This window comes from Electrona antarctica, assembly GCF_951216825.1.
Source record: "Electrona antarctica genome assembly, chromosome: 9".
In the NCBI taxonomy this organism is placed as follows: Eukaryota; Metazoa; Chordata; class Actinopteri; order Myctophiformes; family Myctophidae; genus Electrona; species Electrona antarctica.
The window spans coordinates 14,011,503-14,034,679 of NC_136790.1; the positions used below are offsets into that span (position 1 = coordinate 14,011,503).

Genomic DNA, 23,177 nt, shown 5'->3' on the forward strand with positions numbered 1-23,177 from the left:
CCTACAATTGGCTGCGCTCGTTTTTTCTGAAGGGGCGTTATTTTTCAAGCCATCTTGACTGAATATTTAGCCTTATATTTTCCAAGGCACATTTAAACTTGATATCTTGGGGGGATTTTTTTTGTGACTTATTTTGCGGAGTGTGGGAAAACGTTGAAAAGCGTCAAACGCGCGGCTTTGAGCGTGGCTCGCGACGGCGTTCAGATGGAGGAGTGAAGTAGTGGAGATGACGCTGTCGCCCCTCACATCACCGGCTAGCTGAGGAGGCTAACAGCTAGCCGTGGTGGAGAAGCAGCAGCTAGCATGTCTGCCTGCTGCCTGCCACTAGTATTGTGTCACTAGCCTGACATTTGGCTTGGCTTTTATAACGGCAGTTTTCTCTTGACACGCGCGACCGCACATTAACAGCATTTCGCAAGGTAAGCGACTTTTATATTCTGAGGTTGTGCCTGTTTCGTAATGTGCTTAAACTGTGGGAGAAATGTCCGACCGAGTGAAACGTTATTATCACATCAGCACAGCAGAGAGAGAGAGAGAGGGAAGCTGTGTGTCTCTGGTCTATATGAAGCAACGTTCAACCGTTGCAAAAAACAAACTGCAGTGTCATGATGTCTGTATGTGCGAATAATGAGTGCGTGCGGTTTGACACCGTGCGTGCACCTGCAAAGCGGCTGCTACTGTTACATGTTTGTATATTTGGGCTGCTGCTGGTCAACTTGCAACAACACAAGTGTTGCCTGTGTTGTTGTTACGGGCAAAATGGCTGACAGATGTTAGAGGCTCGGGTTGGTATTTAGCGCTCTGCAACCGAACTACGTGCAGCAACAAGGGCGGAGCCTAAATAGAGGATGCTGCCACGCGATTGGTTGGAAGGCGCGGTGGCACTGTGACCGACCCCCGATCGGACCAATGGAGGCACTGCTCGGGGGAGGGACGATACGTGCACGTTGAGCCCGCTTTATAGCCCGTAGTGCGACGGTGTTGCATACCCAAAAAAAGAACAGATTTACAAGCTAGCTAACAGCGCGTTGCAGCAGATCTGTTTTTTTTTGTAGCATATGAACTGGATTATTTTAACGAATATTACTTTGCTGACTTTGTGTCACACGACTGATCCTATTGGTCAGGGGGATTGTAAAAATACAATGTACAGACAGATTAACAGTTCACATTACTTACAGTGTTATTATTATGAATAGTATAAACCAGCAGCACCTTGTTAATTAAATGTAATCATTTCAGCTATAGCCTAATATTGTTATGTTAAACATATATTTGATCACGAAAAATACAGCCTAAATGTGATGTTGGTAGTAGGATAGTAGCTGTTTTGATGGTATATTTATAAACAGTAACAGTACTGCAAGGTCCATATCACAGCCAGTACTTTTACTTTTCTGATTTTTTTGGGTCACTGAGTAGCTTAATTGGAATGGTTCTGGACTTTTAAAGTCCTTATTTTAGGTACATTTTTAGTTATTGATGCTTGTTGTTCACTTAGTTAACCTCATACATATTTTCTAAGCTTGTACTTCTGATTTGAACAGTAGATTGATTGATTGAAAATGTTATTAACAGTTGTAGAATGGGTACAGTACTACAGTTCAAGGAAAGTACAGATCAATGCAAAATCTGCTAAGAGGATAAAACCAGAAAAAGCAGTCCTCCATTTCCAATTCATCAGAACATTTAAAGATGTACAATTTCATTTCAATATTGTACCACTGCCATCCAGCTTATAGTAGATAGATATTTCCATGACCTATAGAGCGTCGCAGTCCCCCGCCCCCTACCATGGCCCAGGAAATGATTCTCCGTTCATTTTCCTCATAGACATTTCAGAAAGTATTTATTTAAAGACGTTTACGCCGCGGACAAAGCCAACTCGAGTCGTGACAAATCATGACGGCAGGTTACAAAACGGCAGGTTACAACACCTGCTTGTTTGGCTGTCATTTTAATATAAACATTTTACCCTGGATAGCACTTGCGGTTTTGAAAGAAACACCTGTAATGTACTTTTGATTGATTTAATACTTTATTGTCTGAAATTTCTTTATTAGGAACAATCCCTTGAGATGAACCATCTCGTTTTCAAGGGGGTTCACAAAATACACTTACATAAAGACACTTTTTTTACAGACAATTCAACCAGACAAAACAAACAAAACAAAACAAGAAAAAACAAAACAAAACAACAGTACACATAACGTGGACATCACACATGGATCATAGCATCATGGATCTGTTACAATGATAATTAGTGAAAACATGAACAGGTAGACTCAAGATGAGAGGACACTAGCACAGTTTTAAACAATTGAAAAGATGTTATAGAACGAATATGGATAGGTAGGTTGTTCCAGTCACAAGGAGCTTTAAACATAAATTATTTTTTGCCAACTGATGTAGGTATATTAAAGTAAACCTGTGAGCAATGTCTAAGTTGATGTGAAGAGGTGTATGGTATCAGAAGATGTTTCAAATACTGTGGATAATTGAAGTGAATGCATTTAAAGATGAACTGCAGCCAGTGCTGCTGTCTTCTTGATGAGACAATTTGTTCATTTTATTTCATTGTTAGATATCTTGTTATTGAGCCAGGTTTCTGATAATGTGATTATATTAGGTTTATGTTGTTCAACCCATGGCCTAAGTAGATCCATTTTATGTTTAAGGCTCACACTGTCCATCATGATACTTGATGTTTAAGAGTCACAAAACCATTAGCATAGATCACAAAGTACAATGTGTTAATGAGAAATACATGTATAGACAAGTTAACCACGTTTCCCTAGCCAAAAATGAGAGAAAAATAAATAATAAAATAAAAATAATTAATGATGGTGGGGAAAAAAAAGAGAGAGAGAGAGAGAGAGAGAGAGAGAGAGAGATCAGATCTCGTTAATCAATTATTGCCTAAGAGAGAGTGTGGAGAGAAGAGACAAGTGAATACAATACATACGAAATAGGTGAATGAAGGAAAGGAAGTATCCAATCCAAGTCAAGGTAAGACTTGTATGCAGCGTTCTGCATACAGTGTTTTGTTCAGATGCGGCCCCCAGGTAGTCATGGCAATGAAGACGCGCTGCTGATGTCATCAGCATTTCTGACGTTATTAGTCAGAAATGTAAAGAGCACGTGGTACAGTCAGACATTAAGGCTAAAAGGATACAAGGAAACAAGTCTGGGGGACTGCATCAACATAGAATAACAAAATAACACAATAATAATAATACTAGCAGCAGCCGACCTGGCTGAATACCATGAATGCAATAGCATTTTTAATATGCTGTAAGGTGCTGTCTGCATAATGGCTATAACTTGCATCATTACTCCGCCTACATGTGTGTTTTGTTGTTGTTTTACTTTTCTTTTAATTGCAGGGAGGCAGTGTTAAACCTCCATGAGGAAAGCGAGGAGGCGGGGATGCGAGACTGGTGTTAGCCGACTCGACATGGGCAGGGGCCGTGGCAGAGGGAGGGGAAGGGGCAGGGGGTCCTCGGGAGGGCTGAGGCCCCCTTCCCCTTATAGACTACAGCTGTCTCCGTCCAGGGAGACTTTGACGTACGCTCAGGCCCAGAAGATAGTGGAAGTGGACCTAGACGGAAGGCTGCACAGGATCAACATCACGGATCCTCTGCCGGTCATCACAGAGGACGAGATGATGGCCCAGGACATTGTTGAGTGCAACAGCAACAAGGAGAACAGCGAGCAGACCCAGAGCAAAGCCAGGCCGGGGAGGAAGCCGCCCAATCTCAAAGGGCGGCGGAACGGCAAAAATGCGTCGCACCAGAGCCATCGATCCGGCTCCCAGACGCACCAACAGCACCCCTCCCACCAAAGTCCCCTGCCCGAGCCCACATTCCGCGTGCTGAGCTCTGTCTGCCCTTCGGAAGCGCCGCCTCTCCCGACGGCCTACTACCGCTACATAGAGAGGTCGGGGGAGGAGCAGGAGGCGGAGGCCGAGTATGACATGGACGAGGAGGACCTGGCGTGGTTGGACATGGTCAACCAGAAGAGGGTGTCGGACGGCTACGCCTCCGTCTCTGCGGACACGTTCGAGCTGCTGATCGACCGCCTGGAGAGGGAGTCCATCCTGGAGTCCCGGAGCCAGGCCCTGTCCCAGAGCGCCATCGACGAGGACGCCTTCTGCTGCGTCTGCCTGGACGACGAGTGTCTGAACAGCAACGTCATCCTGTTCTGCGACATCTGCAACCTGGCCGTCCACCAGGAGTGCTACGGCGTGCCCTACGTCCCCGAGGGCCAGTGGCTGTGCCGCTGCTGTCTGCAGTCCCCTTCTCGTCCCGTGGACTGTGTGCTCTGTCCCAACCGGGGAGGTGCCTTCAAGCAGACGAGCGACGGACGCTGGGCCCACGTCGTCTGTGCCATTTGGATCCCGGAGGTTTGCTTCGCCAACACTGTATTCCTCGAGCCCGTCGAGGGGGTTAAGAACATCCCCACGGCTCGTTGGAAGCTCACCTGTTATCTGTGCAAGCAGAAAGGCAGGGGGGCCTCCATCCAGTGCCACAAGGCCAACTGCTACAGGGCGTTTCACGTCACCTGTGCCCAGAAGGCTGGACTGTTCATGAAGATAGACCCCGTCCGGGAGACGGGGGTCAACGGAACGACCTTCTCTGTGAAGAAGACGGCCTTCTGTGAGCACCACTCTCCAGTCGGGTCTCGGCGGGACGGGTCCGGAGATGAGGGGGTTGAAGGGAGGCTGGTGGGGGGCAGGGGTAACCGTGGTCAAAGGTCCTATACCCAAAGCCCCCCTGCGCCGCAGAATAAGAAGGCCACCAAGGGCCAGAAGAAGAAGGCTAAGAAGGGAGGGTCATCCCGTCGCTCTGCTGTGCCTGTACTGCTGGTGCCTCAGATCCCCTCTCACAGGTAAGACAGTCACACTCTTTCATCCCCTTGTAACAATAGGCGCTATGCACAGCAGCCATATTGGAAATAAATTGGGCCTCTTCCTTGAGTCAGGGTGTAGATATTGTGCAATGTGAAACACTCTGCTACAGTGGGTCTCAAAGTGTGGTCCAAGGACCCTCAGCGTTCCTTGAGGGAGTTCCAAATGGCCCCTTACGGGGGTGTACAGTAACTTCCATTTGTACACTCAGAGTTATGGGATGCTTGACATTAAAGAGTTTGAGAACCACTGTGCTAAATTAAATGGAACAGAGCCTTAATTAGTATCATTGGGTATGGGTAACATCTGTGAAGGAAGTAAGGAAGGGCCTTAGGGGCCCAATTTATTTCCAATATGGCTGCTGTGCATAGAGCCTAGATACACAGAGGTGATTGGTGCTCCTCCTGGAGTCTATACAGGAAACGGTTCATTCAATCATCTATAGACTATTGGTTTTAATTTCTACATTTATGTTACTTCAAGAATACTGAAGAATGCAAATGATCAGCGTTGTCACTATCTGTCATAACAGTCTTGTTATGATATTGATTGCCTCTGGTTAAAAACAAGAAATTAAATGTCAGTTACAGGTGGCTGCCACACACACACGCACACACACACACACACACACACACACACACACACACACACACACACACACACACACACACACACACACACACACACACACACACACTATTTTGCCTCAGCAGCGCAAAGGCACAGCCAGGTGCTGTTGCTGTTGGACACACGCCCTAGCTTTTTTATTGGCTTAGAGGCCAGCCAATCATGAAAAGGACTGTTTTTGTCTCAGTGGTGCAAAGGCAGAGCTGCACCTTGAGTCAAGTCACCTGTAAACAATGTCTCCACAGGCTCAATAAGATCTGCACAGGGGTCGCAGTACAGAGGAAGACTCAATTCATGCAGAGGCTTCATAACTACTGGTTACTGAAACGACAGTCGCGGAATGGCATGCCACTAATACGACGACTTCACTCACACCTGCAAACTCACAAGACTACTGAACCGGTACAGAGGAACTTTTCCTTCTCAATAAAAACTTGACCGATTGATAGATTTACAAGTTGAATTATGCAATCAGACTTAAGTGCTTGCATCTTTATTTTGTCGATGTTCAGAAAGAGCCCGATGAGAAGCTGTGCGCGGCACGGGAGGAACTACGCTATTGGCAGAAGTTGAGGCAAGACCTGGAAAGAGCCAGACTCCTAGTGGAACTCATCCGTAAGAGAGAGAGGCTAAAGAGAGAACAGGTGATTTTGATTTGCATGATGAAGCCTATACAGAACCATTACATGACCTGATGTAACTAACATCGAAATGTCGTCGTTCCTGCCTTACACGCTGTTCTATTCTCTTCTAAGAAAAGGCTACGATTGTCTGAGTTGCTCCAGTGCTTTCTTTTTGCCTCTATACAGAACCTGTTTTATTTTTAGTCGTACGACGGTGTCCTGTGCTGAAAAGAGGGCAGAGCAATACAGTGTTTTGCCATTTTTGGCTAAGTTTGGCATCGCATTAGTTAAGCTAAGTTTGAAACCACACAAACGGTGGTTAAGACTTTTGTTTTTTTATGATTGTGTTCAGTAGTCTTTGTTATTATTATTATTATTATATTATATTCGAACTAATGTTGAGTTTTCTATTTTTCTTTTTTCTATACGTATCGCTTCCTTCTGCCTCTTCAGATGAAGATTCAGGAGGCTGCTCTAGAGCTCAAGTTGACCCCTGCTCTAGTGCTGCTCCGCACCACGCTGGACCAACTGCAGGAGAAGGATACAGTGCAGATCTTCTCTCAGCCGGTCAATCTAGCGGAGGTTCTTATAGTCCTATATTCATTGTGGTATATTCATCCATATACTCGGTGTCGATGGACATCAGTGGTGGAAAAAGTACTCAAATGTTTACTTAAAGGGGCATTCCACTAATTTTCAACATTTTACTATGTCATTAATATACCTTAGAGCTGCTGTGTGGAAATAATAAAAAGTCCCCCCATTCTGTGTTTCCTAGAACTGTAAGTATGAAACAAATCATTAACATGGTGAAACGCATCTTGATGACATCATCAAGATGTGTTTAAAGTATCAATACTGCAATATAGAATTACGCCATTGCCAAGTCCGGAATTCAAAAGTATTGTCTTCAAAATGTACTTGACACAATCTATGCCAATCTCGATATCTCGTGAATAGCTATTTAATCCATATATGCCAACTTCGAGATTTTGAGATTTGATTAAAGAGCATCAATCCAGCTTTAAAAATAATATTTTTACCTTATTTTCGCTTCCGCGGCTGGACTCCCATGGTAGAAACGGCCTACATCCCCGATCCTCGGTCACGTGCGCACGCGGTCATTAGTGTTTTTAGTGCTCAGAATGGGATAAAGTACGATGTTGGGAGCTTAATAAAACATTAATTCAAGGTCACGCTAGCCACATTACAGACATGCAAACGTGTAGCTTTTCGGCGAAAATAGCCGTTTTTATTCCAAATAAGGCACCTGTGTGATTCATGCAAATCCGTTAAAAAAATGTTTGGGGGGGGTGAGGGGGTCTGTGGGTGGGGGTGGAGCCCGAGCCCACTGCCCGGAGCATTCTCTGACGGACTCACGAGACACGAACTGTAATGATTCTGAACGATATTCTGCTTGTATCTGGGCGCACATCATGATCATGATGTGCGCCACCGCTGGCCGCTCCGCGAAAAAAAACCTGTTTGTGTGGACGCGGGACTCGGCGGGACTCGCCAGTCAATCCCATAGTTTAGCTGCAAGTGCAGCTGCCACTAGTTAGCATTAGCAACGTTAGCACCTTGCGTTATACTGTCTGTGGTGTGGACACGCCGGCGTCAGTTTCTCTCGCTGTGTGTGTGTGTGCGCTCGCGTGTGTGCATACATGCATGCGAGTAAATGAATAAAGCACGTGCACGTGTGTGTGCATGCGTGCGTGCGTGCGAGTAAATAAATAAAACGCTTGATACATACAACTTGTAGTCCTACACCCCCCCCCCAGGGCTTATATATAGCCTACTAAATAGATATATTAAAAAAGAAAACATGCAGCTCAACTGTTGAATAAGGAGAGGATGTTAGTTACTCTTATCTACATGTCTTAAATTGACCAAGGCTAAAATAATGAAGTAAACTGACCCTGTTCCAAAACTATTTTTATTATAATTTATTATTTTGCCAGTGAATATAATTTCTATTTGACATGTGAAGAGTGTAACTATAAGGGATTTTGAGATGGGAGTGTTGGACCTGTTTTTAAAAATCACACCTGTGTGAAGTGAGCGGCACTCTTACAGTATCATCATACATCATCCATTCATTGTCATTTTTGTGACAATGAATGTGTAGGACAAAAATAGCCGATATATGACAATTATTCTCCATTCATTGTCAATGGCATTTAGGACAAATCTACACTATAGCTGAATATAGGAGAGGCTAGCACTCCTCAAACTGTTGGAGTAAATGAATTGTTCTTCTATGACTATCAGGAAATTAATGTTAACATCTTGCTCAATACTGACTATAGATTTGTACTGATTTAGTAAATAATTTTTGAGTGGTGCAACCACTCTATAGACAGCTACAGTATGTGTGTGTGGCTGTGTCCCTGTGTCCCTGGCTGTGTCCCTGTGTCCCTGGCTGTGTCCCTGTGTTACTGGGTCTGTCCCTGTGTCCCTGGCTGTGTCACTGTGTCACTGGGTCTGTCCCTGTGTCCCTGGCTGTGTCCCTGTGTCACTGGGTCTGTCCCTGTGTCCATGGCTGTGTCACTGGGTCTGTCCCTGTGTCCCTGGCTGTGTCACTGGGTCTGTCCCTGTGTCCCTGGCTGTGTCCCTGTGTCACTGGGTCTGTCCCTGTGTCCCTGTCTGTGTCCCTGTGTCACTGGGTCTGTCCCTGTGTCACTGGGTCTGTCCCTGTGTCACTGGGTCTGTCCCTGTGTCACTGGGTCTGTCCCTGTGTCACTGGGTCTGTCCCTGTGTCCCTGGCTGTGTCCCTGTGTCCCTGGCTGTGTCCCTGTGACACTGGGTCTGTCCCTGTGTCACTGGGTCTATCCCTGGCTGTGTCCCTGTGTCACTGGGTCTGTCCCTGGCTGTGTCCCTGTGTCACTGGGTCTGTCCCTGGGTCTGTCCCTAGCTGTGTCCCTGGCTGTGTCCCTGTGTCCCTGGCTGTGTCCGAGCACGAACATAGCGTTATAGTGTTTGTTCACCACCAAGTGTCACTGTTGCACAGCCTAACACACAGACACACACAGGCCGGGGAGGAGGGCTAGTACAGTACAGGAAGTAATTCATTTGAACATCTTTCTACATACTGAGAGCAGGGCATTTTTTTTTTTTTTTTTTTAAGATCAGGCTGCCAGTTGATATTAACCTGCGGGCCGCATTAGGTGAAGGTGGGGGCCACATGTGGCCCTCAGGCCGCCAGTTGATATTAACCTGGGGGCCGCATTAGGTGAAGGTGGGGGCCACATGTGGCCTAATGTGGTGGGGGCCACAGGTGGGGGCCACATGTGGCCATGGTATAAACAGCACCCCCAGTGTAGAGGGATGGTATAAACAGCGCCCCCAGTGGGGATGGATGGTATGACAGACTGACTGGTATAAACAGCACCCCCAGTGGGGAGGGATGGTATGACAGAGACTGGTATAAACAGCGCCCCCAGTGGGGAGGGATGGTATGACAGACTGACTGGTATAAACAGTGCTCCCAGTGGGGAGGGATGGTATGACAGAGAGACTGGTATAAACAGCGTCCCCAGTGGGGAGGGATGGTATGACAGACTGACTGGTATAAACAGCATCCCCAGTGGGGAGGGATGGTATGACAGAGGGACTGGTATAAACAGCGTCCCCAGTGGGGAGGGATGGTATGACAGACTGACTGGTATAAACAGTGCCCCCAGTGGGGAGGGATGCTATGACAGAGAGACTGGTATAAACAGCGTCCCCAGTGGGGAGGGATGGTATAAACAGCACCCCCAGTGTAGAGGGATGGTATAAACAGCGCCCCCAGTGGGGAGGGATGGTATGACAGACTGACTGGTATAAACAGCACCCCCAGTGGGGAGGGATGGTATGACAGAGAGACTGGTATAAACAGCGCCCCCAGTGGGGAGGGATGGTATGACAGACTGACTGGTATAAACAGTGCTCCCAGTGGGGAGGGATGGTATGACAGAGAGACTGGTATAAACAGCGTCCCCAGTGGGGAGGGATGGTATGACAGACTGACTGGTATAAACAGCATCCCCAGTGGGGAGGGATGGTATAAACAGCACCCCCAGTGTAGAGGGATGGTATAAACAGTGCTCCCAGTGGGGAGGGATGGTATGACAGAGAGACTGGTATAAACAGCGTCCCCAGTGGGGAGGGATGGTATGACAGACTGACTGGTATAAACAGCATCCCCAGTGGGGAGGGATGGTATGACAGAGAGACTGGTATAAACAGCGTCCCCAGTGGGGAGGGATGGTATGACAGACTGACTGGTATAAACAGTGCCCCCAGTGGGGAGGGATGCTATGACAGAGAGACTGGTATAAACAGCGTCCCCAGTGGGGAGGGATGGTATAAACAGCACCCCCAGTGTAGAGGGATGGTATAAACAGCGCCCCCAGTGGGGAGGGATGGTATGACAGACTGACTGGTATAAACAGCACCCCCAGTGGGGAGGGATGGTATGACAGAGAGACTGGTATAAACAGCGCCCCCAGTGGGGAGGGATGGTATGACAGACTGACTGGTATAAACAGTGCTCCCAGTGGGGAGGGATGGTATGACAGAGAGACTGGTATAAACAGCGTCCCCAGTGGGGAGGGATGGTATGACAGACTGACTGGTATAAACAGCATCCCCAGTGGGGAGGGATGGTATAAACAGCACCCCCAGTGTAGAGGGATGGTATAAACAGCGCCCCCAGTGGGGAGGGATGGTATGACAGACTGACTGGTATAAACAGCATCCCCAGTGGGGAGGGATGGTATAAACAGCACCCCCAGTGTAGAGGGATGGTATAAACAGCGCCCCCAGTGTAGAGGGATGGTATAAACAGCGCCCCCAGTGTAGAGGGATGGTATAAACATCCCTCAACTGTAGGCTGGGGGCCAACTGGCGACCCCCAGGCCACCAGTTGATATTAACCTGCGGGCTGCATTAAGTGAAGGTGCCCCCCCCCCCCAAAGTGGGTTTAGTACCGATAAACACTTCGCCCGCGGCACAGCGCCGTGCCCCGCACACTGTCACCTTTTTCACCTTGGGCCTGTTTGCATGCCTGACATTAATAGTCCGATCGGCAGAACACAGCCGCGAGAGACCGTGTCACCACAATGATTGATTGATTGATTGAAATTTTTATTAACAGTTTGCAGAATTACAGTACATTTCAAGCACAAACTCAATACAAAGGCTGTTAACTGTAAGTGGACGACCCAATTAAGCATTACACTTGTTTACAACAGGGTCCACCATGTTCAAATCATCAAAACATTAAGAGACGTACAAATAGACACTTCTATATAGACAAAGAACAGTACAGGAATTCATCATAATGGAGGTAAAAAGGGAAAAGAAACATATACAGTGAGGGGAAAAGGGGGGGGGGGGTGGCGGTGGGGGGGGGGGGGAAATGGATAACTGAAGTCCTGACGGAGGCGCGCCGTGTCTGGTGGCCATGAGCTACGTGAGGCACCGCCGAGCGACGCGTTAGCCGAGTGAGTCGCCGTGCCGAGCGTTGCGAAGGCCACCAGACCCGACTCAGCGCCGTCCGAGTTACGTCCTGATAGGCAGAGAATATTATATATTAGTAGCTCCTAGTTCCATGCACCGACAATAGTTGGAAAGGACACGTCCACCAGGGGGAAACCTTGACCAGGCTATGTGGTGAGGATGCCAGTATGGACATTTTGGCACCATTCAAACGTGCTGATAACGGATGATTTCGCCGATTCAATACATGATACCAGTCGAATGGGGTGGCGCCGAAGTCCTGACGTCACTCGCTCGTCCCCTCGATTCCCCTGGTTCACGGAAGTAATTTCTCTATGGAGAATAACATGGGGGTCATCTTAAAATCGTTTCATATAAGCGCTGTGGTCCAAAAATAAACAAGCTGTCTCAGCGTTATTGTCAGGGAGGTGTTTCTGTATCGTTTGCGACAGTCAGTCACTCATATTATGATAGTCTGCTTCTAGCGAAAATGTAACTAATTCAGTAGCAGTAACAATAGCGTTTTCTCTCAGTCAGTTGATTCTTCATATCCATATGAGTGAAGCGGCCAGGATGATTTGTTTATTTCTCAAACACAGTCCTTATATGAGGCGATCTAAACCCCCCCCCCATGGGGATTAAAATGCAAATAAAAAGTACATGAACCTGTGGATTTGTGCCCTCTACCGATATTGACGTCAGACTTCGGTGCTCTATATCTATTCACATTTTCACTGCTGTGACACCTGAATTTCCCTCTGGGGATCAATAAAGGTTATGTCTTATTTTATCTTCGGCTGGTATCAACAAGATACTGTACACAGTACAGACGGGTGTTTTGTTCTGCATTTGCTCATTCTTATGTAACCATTTCTTCTTTAAGGTCCCGGATTACATGGAGTTTGTGTCCCAGCCTATGGACCTGGCCACCATGCGTGCCAAACTGGAAGCTCACGCCTACTGCTCCATAGCAGACCTGGAGAAGGACTTTGACCTAATGGTCTCCAACTGTCTGAAATACAACTCTAAGGACACAATGTTTCACACGGCGGCCCTGGACCTGCATGAAGTAGGCGGGGCCATTCTCCGCCACGCCCACAGGCAGGCACAGAGCATTGGCCTGGACCCACACACTGGCATGCACCTCCCAGAGGCTCCGAACAAACACAACTTCTACCAGTGCACCTGGGACGACGGTGAGTTTGAGGGCTCAGAGTTTGTTCATCAGCATCAGTGGTGCACATTAACCCATTTTGACCTGAGATCAGATTCTAAAAATGTCTTCTACATCCTGACAGTTTTCTGAAAAAGCCTATGTTTCTATGTCGGTGGTTCTTCGATTTAAAAAAAATAGCAGACCTACAAGCTCGTAGGCTATGAGCTATGAGCTATGAGCTATGAGCTTGTAGATCTGCTATTTTTCAATAGCTAAAGCATAACGGGGCGACTGTGGCTCAGGAGGTAGAGCAGGTCGTCCAATGATCCATGGGTCGGCGGTTCTAATCCCGGCTCCTCCTGTCTACATGTCGAAGTGTCCTTGGGCAAGACACTGAACCCCAAATTGCTCCCGATGTGCTGGTTGGTACCTTGCATGGCTTCCGCCGCAATCGGTGTATGAAAGGGTGAATGTAATGCACAATCTATGTAAAGCGCCTTGGATAAAGGCGCTATATAAATGCACCATTTACCATTTATAACATAATGCTAACACCAAAAGGGGTTCCCGCCAAAAATGGGTTAACAAAGTACATTTACTTGAGTATTTGCATTTTTTGAATGCTTTTGGATGGCTTTTACTCTACATTTAGAAAACATACATTGTACCTTGACTCCACTATATTTTGTCAAGAATACATTATGAATTAGCCACATAAGTCCTATTTAATGAAAATCCTTGAACGTTGAACGAAAATGTCTACATTTTAATAATGCAATGCATAGAAACACTTATTGTGCCCAGGATGTGTCCACACGTCTTCATAATTACACCCGCAGGGAGGCACAGGACGTGTGGACACGTCTTGAGGTCATAAAACGTGGTTGCTAAAAATCTTTTTTTTTTGACAGCGGCCGTTGCTAGGCAACGCCTTGCTCGTCCGTCCCGGAGCTGTTTTGTGTGCGCGACGCGTGCAGCCATTCACTTCCTTGTTTACGCCCAACAAATCTATGCTATTATCTCTGAATTTCTGACTTCAGCATGCATCTCGTTTTGGAATATTAACGCTTCTAAAGAGAGATCAGACTTATTAGCGTAGTAGTAGTAATGTAACATTTCACCTCCCTGTTATGGGGGGAAATGGAAGGCAGGGCTTTTCAGAGGAAAATCTCCCTCATCTGCAGGGCACTTTAGCGCCTTTATTTTGAAAAGTTTCTGGGCATTAAAAAGGAAGTATTAAAGTATTAAAAATAAATATATTATACACACATTAAAAGCAAGTGCTCCAGTACTTTAACTGAAGTACAAATTAGTCCAGCACTTTGTCCACCACTGATCATCATCAAGCAGTATTTATCTGCAGTATTGAGTAAGCATCTCATTCCCTCCCTTCTACTCTCTTCCTCTACTTTTTTCAACATTTTCAAATGCCTTTCTCTGCAGTCGACTCCACCCTGGACCCAGAGAACAGACTCCACCTGACCACAGACGAGCAGCTTAAGGTCTTGCTGGATAAACTGGACATGGTGACGCCCATGCGTTCCAGCGGCGGCCGGACCAAACGCATCCGGCTGCTGCGCAGAGAGATCAACACGCTCCGGCAGAAGGTTGACCACCAGCAGCAGCAGCACCACCATAACTCCCATTCCGTCAACGGTAACGACACGGACGACGAGGAGGACGAGGAGGATGGAGGGAAGGGGGAGAAGAAGGAAGTGGTGGAAAAGGAGAGGAAAAAGGGAAAGAAAGACATGGTGGATAATGGACCTCTAACGTCAGTGACACCACCTGGGACAGGTAACGGAACACATCAAGTTAGAACAATATTCTGAACGGTAACATAACATATTGTCGGGTGGAAACTTACTTTTCAGGAAATGGTAAAAATAACCTGTGTTCCAATGGATCCAATGTAGTTACTGTGTTAACCCATTTTGACCTGAGATCAGATTCTAAAAATGTCTTCTACATCCTGACAGTTTTCTGAAAAAGCTATGTTTCTATGTCAGTCGTTCTTTGATTTTTCAAAAATGGCAGACCTACAAGCTCGTAGCGCGCCACTCGGTGGCGCTTGTAGATTGTCTACTTCTGCTACTTTTGTGTGGCACTCTTGCACGAAGTAGCGGATTTATTTATGGGAAAAAAAACATAGAAATATGGAGATACAAGGTTTCTGCTCAACATCACCAATATTATTACTATGATTGATCTCCCTCAGTGCTCTCAGATCCAGATGACTCTCCGCCAGTGTTGGAGCTCACATGCCCGGTGTCATCACCGTTGCCAGGAGACGCCCCACTCGAACCCCCGGTCCTGGGCATGGTGACTGGCGGGCGTAGATCACCTGGCCGCTCCTACAAGCGCCAGAGGTCGGCGCGCGGCGGGAGCAAAAGCCAGGGCGAGGAGGAAGCCGAGGTTGGCGAGACGCCGTCGTCACAAATAGAGGCCGTTCACGAGGTCACGCCTCTGGGTACTCCGCCGGCCCCGCCCTTGGCCGGAGTCGGGCGCCGCACGTCCGTTCTCTTCAAGAAAGCCAAGAATGGCGCGAGGCTGGCGAAAAGAAAGAGCCCAGCGGAGCAGAACGGGAAAACCTCTGAGGGTAAAAGCAACGGTCTGGACAGCAACCCGGCCAGTCCAAATTCTAGCATCACCACCATTTCCACGTTAATTCCATCCCCCGCCGCGACCCCTCCGTCACCTTCCTCCCACCAGCTGAGGTCCAGAGGCCCCAGCTCAGACTGCTGGGAGGCAGAAAAACCCCTTCCACTACCCAACCAGGAAGGTAAGACAAATCCTTAAGACGACAGTGTGTGTGTGTGTGTGTGTGTGTGTGTGTGTGTGTGTGTGTGTGTGTGTGTGTGTGTGTGTGTGTGTGTGTGTGTGTGTGTGTGTGTGTGTGTGTGTGTGTGTGTGTGTGTGTGTGTGTGTGTGTGTGTGTGTGTGTGTGTGTGTGTGTGTGTGTGTGTGTGTGTCATACAAGGTTTCCACCTGACAGCGACCAAATGCACATACACTAAAGTATACATACGCATATATTATATTAGGGCTTTAAGCAACTAGTCGACTAGTAAATCCACTAGTTGACCTTGTTGGTACTAGTTGAAGCAAAAAAGGTTTTTTTTATTTTTATTTCTTTGTAGGCCTCAAGATCAGCTAGAATGCTTTATTATAGTTAGAAAGAAATCAGCGATCCGATCCGGTTTGATATCAATAATAAAGCGTATCTGACGTAGCGTTCGCCAAAAGCGGTTGCCGGTTGGATTATAATTGGCAGAACGTTCCGTCACGAGCAGTTAATTTGTTAAAAAAACCAATTTAAGTTTATTTTTTTATTTTTTATTTTTTACATAATAGGTAGTTAAACATCTAGTCGACTAGTAAACTAGGCAACTAGTCAAATAGCAGTTGAAAAGTGAAAGCCCTAGCCTAGCATATATATACACACACACACACACACACACACTAGTTCTCTCACTTTACACACAATCTACTGTTCAGACATGTTTTCACTCACATGTGCACAAACGTACACAATACACATTGTGCACCATGAATGCTCCTCTACCTACAACACAAACGCGCACACACTGAAATTAGAATTTAGGGTTCCCATCGGAACTAGGGGCCCTTTCTTTCATTCTTTGTCCTGTCCAATGCTGATTTACTATAGGCCACAACAGTATATAAACGGGAAGCACTCAAAACACTGAAGTTCTCCATGAACGTCCTCCAGTGCAGGTGCACCAGAAAAGATTTTTGTATGCTATGAATCATTCTGAAAGATATTTAGTAAAGTTTTGATAAAGTGGTATTGTTTGTGTTTGGGTGTATTCCTTTAAATTGTACAATTACAGTACAAGAAGTTATTTTTCTTCCACTATCTTAATATTTATGGAAATCTTAAAGGGACTTTTCACAGCTGGAAGAAACTCCAGTCACTCAATGTTATTAGTATATTTGTAGTAGATAACAGTAGCACAATTTAAAATTTGCACAAAATAATAGTGTGTTTGACTGGATTGCTGGATTACTACAATTACCATAATGCTTTGGTGCACTCACCCCATAGACATATAAAGGTAGACGCCTCTTCCGGCTCTGGGGCGTCTGTTCTCGAGGGGGCAAAGCTTTCCTAAGCGTGCGTCACAGAGAAGGGGAGGTTCGGTAGGCCAATCATCAGACTCACGACTCCCTCTTTCGAGGAGGGGCTCAAATGAACTGCAGCGGCCAATGAGGCATCTATTTATTTCCCACCTTGTGGAGAGGGGGGGGGGGGGGCTGTCTTACTGAGACAACATGTAGTCCAGGAAGGAAGTGAGACCCCAGTGTCAGTGGCATCACAGACACTGTGAAATACTAAAACATCTAAAAACACATATTAACCACATAAAAACCCCAGGAAAGTGTTTCTTGGTTGCAAAAGGGGTGAAGTGGCCCTTTAAGAAGAAATCCTTTTTCTGGTTAGTAATCTAATGTAAGTGTATTATTTATTTTTTTAGGCTTAACTAATGGACTGGGAAAGCACCAAGAGATCTCTGCAGACCACACCGATGATGAAAAACTAAAGTGAGTATTCCAACAGTATAGGTCAGTTATGCATAAGTAATTCATGTCGTTTGGAATTTAATGTATACGTTGAATCAAATATTTTAAATTGAGCCCATTCTGTCATCAGCTCTAGTGTGTCTCCACCCAAACGCAGTCGAGGTAAACCAGCCCTGGCTAAAGTCCCCACCAGTGAGAATGGAGACATGCCTGCCTCTGGTGTGTATTATCATTATCACAATAAACACTTCTTCCAAATGGTCGGACATGGTCGAAAACATAGTCTCTGCCACGCCTTTCGCAGAAGGCAGACCAGTATTCAGGGGAGGCGTAAATTAAGATGTATCCCATCAGATTAGTTGCGTGGCAAAAATAGCAGATCTACCAGCTCTTTACTAGACAAAATGATGAGTTCAGATTTTCGTGGTTTGCTAATTGCTTTGTCACAACAAGATGCAGGGGGCAAACGGATAAATAAATACATACACATTCTCTTCTTGTGCACAGGAACTACACTTCTGACTTTGGATAATGAGAGAGAGCTCTCACCTCTAGACCTGGTTTGGGCCAAATGCCGTGGATACCCGTCGTACCCAGCAATGGTGAGAATACATTTGATGCTGTGCCAGTGGGGTGTAGTCTGCTGTCGGCTGCAAGTGGAGAATTACGGAGTGGCACTTCAGTGCATCAGTTAATGTGATGAATTCATGTATCGGGCTGACTAGCTGGTGTTCAGTCAAACAAACCCATATTCTCTGTTATCCATCTTGCAGTGAGACTGAGGTTACTTACGCCACATACTGTACGTCACAAGAGATCCTAAACGGAAACGGCAGTCTACTTTTAAACATTTCTAGTACATGCCACCATAACCGGTTCTGAGAAGGGAAGATGATGCAGTTCTTTGGCGAAACGTATAGCCACGTTTTATTGAATGAAGATTACCAAACTAAACTAAACTCGGGTAACTAAGAAGTCAGTCTTTAGGATCTCTTGCTTCCATGTGGACTGGCCCTTGTGTGGTTCACGTGCTGCACCAGATCGCCACCCTGTAGCTCTTCCCTCTTTTTGTTTTATTTGACCATGAAGTCCCGTTGAGATGCAAGATCTGTTAAGAGACCTGGCCAAGACAGCAGCAACAATACAAATTGCAGTATTTCACACCTAAAATCATACAGTGAGTAGGCTCTGTATCAGAGATTTTAATTCACCAAGTGAAATTAAGGTATCTAAATAATTAAGTTATTTAATTAAACCATTCCAAGTATGCTGGATTCTTTGAGAATGTAGCCATCCAGTGGATCTGGTTTGATGGCTGTTTAGAGGCAAAGCAGACAGAGTGAAGCTGCAAAGATAGAGGAAACGAGCTTATATATAGGCTATTATTGACGCGCGACACAGTCAAGTATAAATTGGGCTACTTGGCATGAGTAACCACACACGGGGACAAAATGGTAAATAATCTAGCTTCTTCAGCATGCATAAACTTTGTCCATTATAGACAGTAATGTACTGTAACTCCTAGCCTCAAAAGCAAATCACTGCTTGTTATGAAGAAAGGAAAAACAAACGTGTTTTTTTCTTTACCATATTTTCAACTTGTGCCGTAAACGATAGGAGCTGAGAACAAACCACGTCCCACTGGCGCTGTCTCACTCTTGTGTTATCTAACGTAATTTGAGCACTAAAACAATGCTGTTTCCTTCCAGATCGTTGATCCAGGCATGCCCCAGGAGGGTCTCCTTCACACTAAAACAATGCTGTTTCCTTACAGGTCGTTGATCCAGGCATGCCCCAGGAGGGTCTCCTTCACAACGGCATCCCCATTCCAGTGCCCCCCGTGGAGGTGCTCAAACTGGGCGAGCGACGACGTGTTGAGGAGGGCGAGGACCTCTTCCTGGTGCTCTTCTTTGATACCAAAAGGACTTGGTAAGATCCGGAGTTAGTGTTGCCAGATTGTGTGAGAGAAACAAGCAACCAGTTCTATGAAAACAAGCCCAAACGAAGCAACTAGGCCACATGAGCGCACGCACGCACACACACACACACACACACACACACACACATTGTGGCTAAAAAAAAGGCGATCTACAAGCTCACAATGTGTTGCGATGCGTGATCTTGTAGATCTGCTATTTCCAAAAGAAAATGTGATATTCAGTATATTTTTTTAACATAACATAATATCTTTTAATTAAATTGTTAATTTGTGATGTATCATCACACATATAAGTCTAAATCTCACAAAAGTGTATTGTAATTATATTTAATTCAATCTGACCAGAAATGGTGCAGGGATAAAACATGTCCCCACCGGAGATAAAAAATAAGAGGCAGGATATCAAAAACGGGGGGTATCACCCCAATCTCCCCAAAGGAAATCGAACCCTGCTAACACTGAAAGTGCAGCTGGTTGTTTTGATGGTTCTCTCCATATAAGCGAAGAACAGATATACTCACATAAACAGATACACACTCAGAGATTTGTGGAATTATGAATAGATTTGTCTTGCTTTTCAGGCAGTGGCTCCCTCGGGACAAGTTACTGCCAATGGGGATGGATGACACTGTAGACAAACTGCGCTTAATGGAGGGCAAGAAACCCAGCGTGCGCAAGTCTGTGCACACGGCGTACGACCGGGCCATGGTCCACTTAAACCACGTGAGAGGGAACGTAAACTTCACCCCGTCCAATTTTATATGAATAGTTTTATTTTGAAAATGTAATCATCCTTCACAGGTTGCCTGGCTTGATGGATTTAAAAAAAAGCCTGTTCAAAGATGAAGCTCCAGAATAGGTGAGAGAGTAGCGTTATAGAGTAGATCATATTCACACGGCGGCCATCTTGCCATTAAGTCAATGGCAGGTTGGCCATAGATATTTAAGAAAAATAGATGCCTCATTGGCCGCTGCAGTTCATTGGAGCGACGTGTCTCCAATGAAGGCAGGAAGTCAAGCAGGAAGCGCTGAAGGCATTTGCTGAAGGCACGCTGCGTCGCTGCCCAAGTGACGTCACTCATGCCTCCATGTCTCTCGCTGTCACTCAAGTGACAACTGGCCAATCACAGCGCGTCTTTTCCGGGATTTATGTTGCGCACGCGGAAGCTTGACAAGCTTCCACTATGCTTCGCGACGAATCTCTGGAAAATTGTGCCTTCAATTTTGACACGCGCCCCAGAGCCGGAAGAGGCGTCTACCTTTTTATGTCTATGAGGGTGGCAACTTGCTACCCTGGGTTTTCAATGCAAAAAACCCAACATGGCCGCCGTGTGAATATGGTCTATGGTTTCCATTTGAGCCGTCGGGCCTCGATTGGAGTTTGACGAGTTTGAAGTCAGTGTTGTTTGGGTTATGAAAGAGTCAAATGTTTTTATCGGAAGAAACTGCTTGAAGAGATTTTTGAAAGATTATATTATTCATTGGATCATGTGATTTAATTTGTATTTGTTTTACACAACCACTTTTTGCTATGTGTTTTGTTTTAGGCCAAAGTGAGTCAGGACTTCAAAGTGACAAAATGTAAATATTTTATTCTCAAAGGGACTAGCTTGATACAAAGCTTATTCAGATTGTAAATGCCATCTGAAATATCACTGATTTCTTACAGAGTCGTTAAGTCTCAGCAACAGCCATGTCTCAAACCTGTTTTTAAGAAAATTGTTTAAAGAAAAACGTCATTCATCATGAAATATCCCTAGTTTTGTTCAAAATTATTTATATAACATGTAATTGTGCCAAATACACAGAAAGTCAAACTAAAATAACTACAGAAGTGGACTAGATACACGCCCCCCCAATTCATGTCTTCCTCTTAGTTGCTCTGTCAAGTAACTTGTTTGTCTGATAAATATGATTAATTGATAAGTTATTATGCTTTGTCTGTAAAAAAAAACGGCTTATTCAATTATTACAGCCAGGACAAACGTCATTTGGAAAAGTAGTTCTGTGTCATGGTAGAGATGAAGAAAATGCCAGCACTCATTGTATGTCCTTTTACATGATTTTATTTAGGTAAATAAAATCATGTAAAAGGACATACAATGAGTGCTGGCATTTTCTTCATCTCTACTTCTATCTTCGAGCCTTGCACCTAGAAGGATTTTGTTTGAACCTGGAGTGCTGCGGGTTGTCTGCTACGGCAGTACTATTCTCTGTGTCATGGTATACTATACGACTCCTGCTGTGTATTGCTGCTGGAATACGATTTGTGCACTTCATTTAAAGACATGGTATCTTAAAATGTAATCACAAATGCTGAAATTGATTTCAGTTTACATAACTGGGGACATTTCAAAGAATTTATGGTAAATTAATTGTATGTGCGTAGATTCAAGTTAAAACTAAACTTTTATAGAAATGTTCCTTCAGTTATGATTTGCTTTGAGTGAGACTTTGAAACCCTTTATTTTTCCATATTGTGAAGCTTTTTTTGTATTATATTAGAATGTTGGAGTACTTGGTGCAGCTATTTGGGTGAATGCGGTAAAGATGTGAAGTCACTACCAAGGGGATGCTAATTTCTAGTCATGAAAGAGGCCACTGTAATCACTTTTTGAATAACTTGTAAATGTCTGCGATCCAACCAGTAATGACTTGAAAAGCACAATTGGTTTGTTTGAAAGGACTTGTAGAATTGATTACTCGGACTCTTGAAAAGCCATATGTATGGCAAAAAAACCCTTATGTATATAATATATATATATATACAAATTCAGCTGAGTACATGTGCATGTGTATAGTTTTGTACATATGTAAATGTATGTTTATATTAGCTTACATGAAGTAATTTAAGGAATGCAAACAAATCAAATTATTAGATCTTAATTTATATTGTGTGACAGATGGAAAGAGTGTTATTTAAAAAAAGAAAAGAAAAAAGTAAATATTGAGAAGATTTATGTGAGATGCTCAGTAGCTCTTTGTAATAGTGACGGTACTTAAAGAAATGTCAGAACATGTTCCCTAGCAGTCAGTTGGCACAAAACCCTTGATGTAGGCATGAGTGAGTTGGCACTAGCCTACAAGACTGTTTTTCTTTGGTGGCACGGAAGGTTTTTGATCTTGTCATTATGAATTGTACTGAAAGATCTATAATCTGTCTGAGACAATATTCCCTCACCCAGGAATAAATACAGTTTGAAAGGACCTACTTGTATGTGATTTTACTATACTGTGATTTCTTGTAGCCCCACTTTATCAAATTGACACACCTGAACGCAAATGACAAGCAAAATAGATTTGTGCAACCTTGGGTTTATTTCATAATACTATACATATTTTCTCCAAAGATTGAAGTGATGGCATACTCATGTAACTAAGATGGGGCAATTGTCTTTATTCCAATTTTACACAACACTCAATGTTTCCATCCATTGTCTGCGGTAAATGCGCTATTTTCTGTGTGAGACATGATGCAAGTCCCAAGTATTAATCAGGCATTACTCTTAAAGCATCGCATGACCATCTTCATCTGGAGTAAACTTATTTGCACATGAGATCAGTTTATTTAGTCGCAGTGTGCCATGCTGAAAGTAACTGATCTGCGAGGCGGCGTGATCCTGAAGATCTGCAATTTTCAACCACTCGACACAGTCGTACGACGGGCATCAGCTTACCAGATGACCTCACGAGACTAATGGAATTTGTGTCCACAAGCAATAAAGACAGCAACACTGTTGATCATGTGAGTTGGGTTTATGATCCCATTAGAGCTAGGATCGCCATATAGAATTTTGTCTGTGTAAAATGTAACATGGGAAAAGACAAACTTAGCTTAAATTAACTGAATATAAGAAGCATCGTTGAGCACAATGTAGTTCCAGTTATTCCAGT

General features: G+C 44.9%; 1 protein-coding gene across 3 annotated transcripts; it reads left to right on the forward strand.

The window, feature by feature from the left end:
• The first annotated feature begins 82 nt into the window (after positions 1-82).
• Positions 83-22,490, forward strand: brpf3a (bromodomain and PHD finger containing, 3a). 3 transcript variants are annotated; one of them, XM_079510874.1, is made up of 13 exons: positions 83-419; positions 3,387-4,890; positions 5,782-5,938; positions 6,049-6,180; positions 6,613-6,741; positions 12,527-12,839; positions 14,243-14,596; positions 15,018-15,581; positions 17,299-17,365; positions 17,475-17,563; positions 17,852-17,946; positions 19,119-19,273; positions 19,865-22,490. In XM_079510874.1, the coding sequence occupies exons 2-13, from the start codon at positions 3,407-3,409 to the stop codon at positions 20,046-20,048; spliced, it is 3,723 nt and encodes a 1,240-aa protein (XP_079367000.1). In that variant the 5' UTR covers positions 83-419; positions 3,387-3,406; the 3' UTR covers positions 20,049-22,490. The 3 variants fall into 3 exon arrangements, with proteins under 3 accessions (XP_079367000.1, XP_079367002.1, XP_079367001.1); XM_079510876.1 differs by having other exon boundaries at positions 17,481-17,563; XM_079510875.1 differs by having other exon boundaries at positions 3,395-4,890.
• Positions 22,491-23,177: the final 687 nt, after the last annotated feature.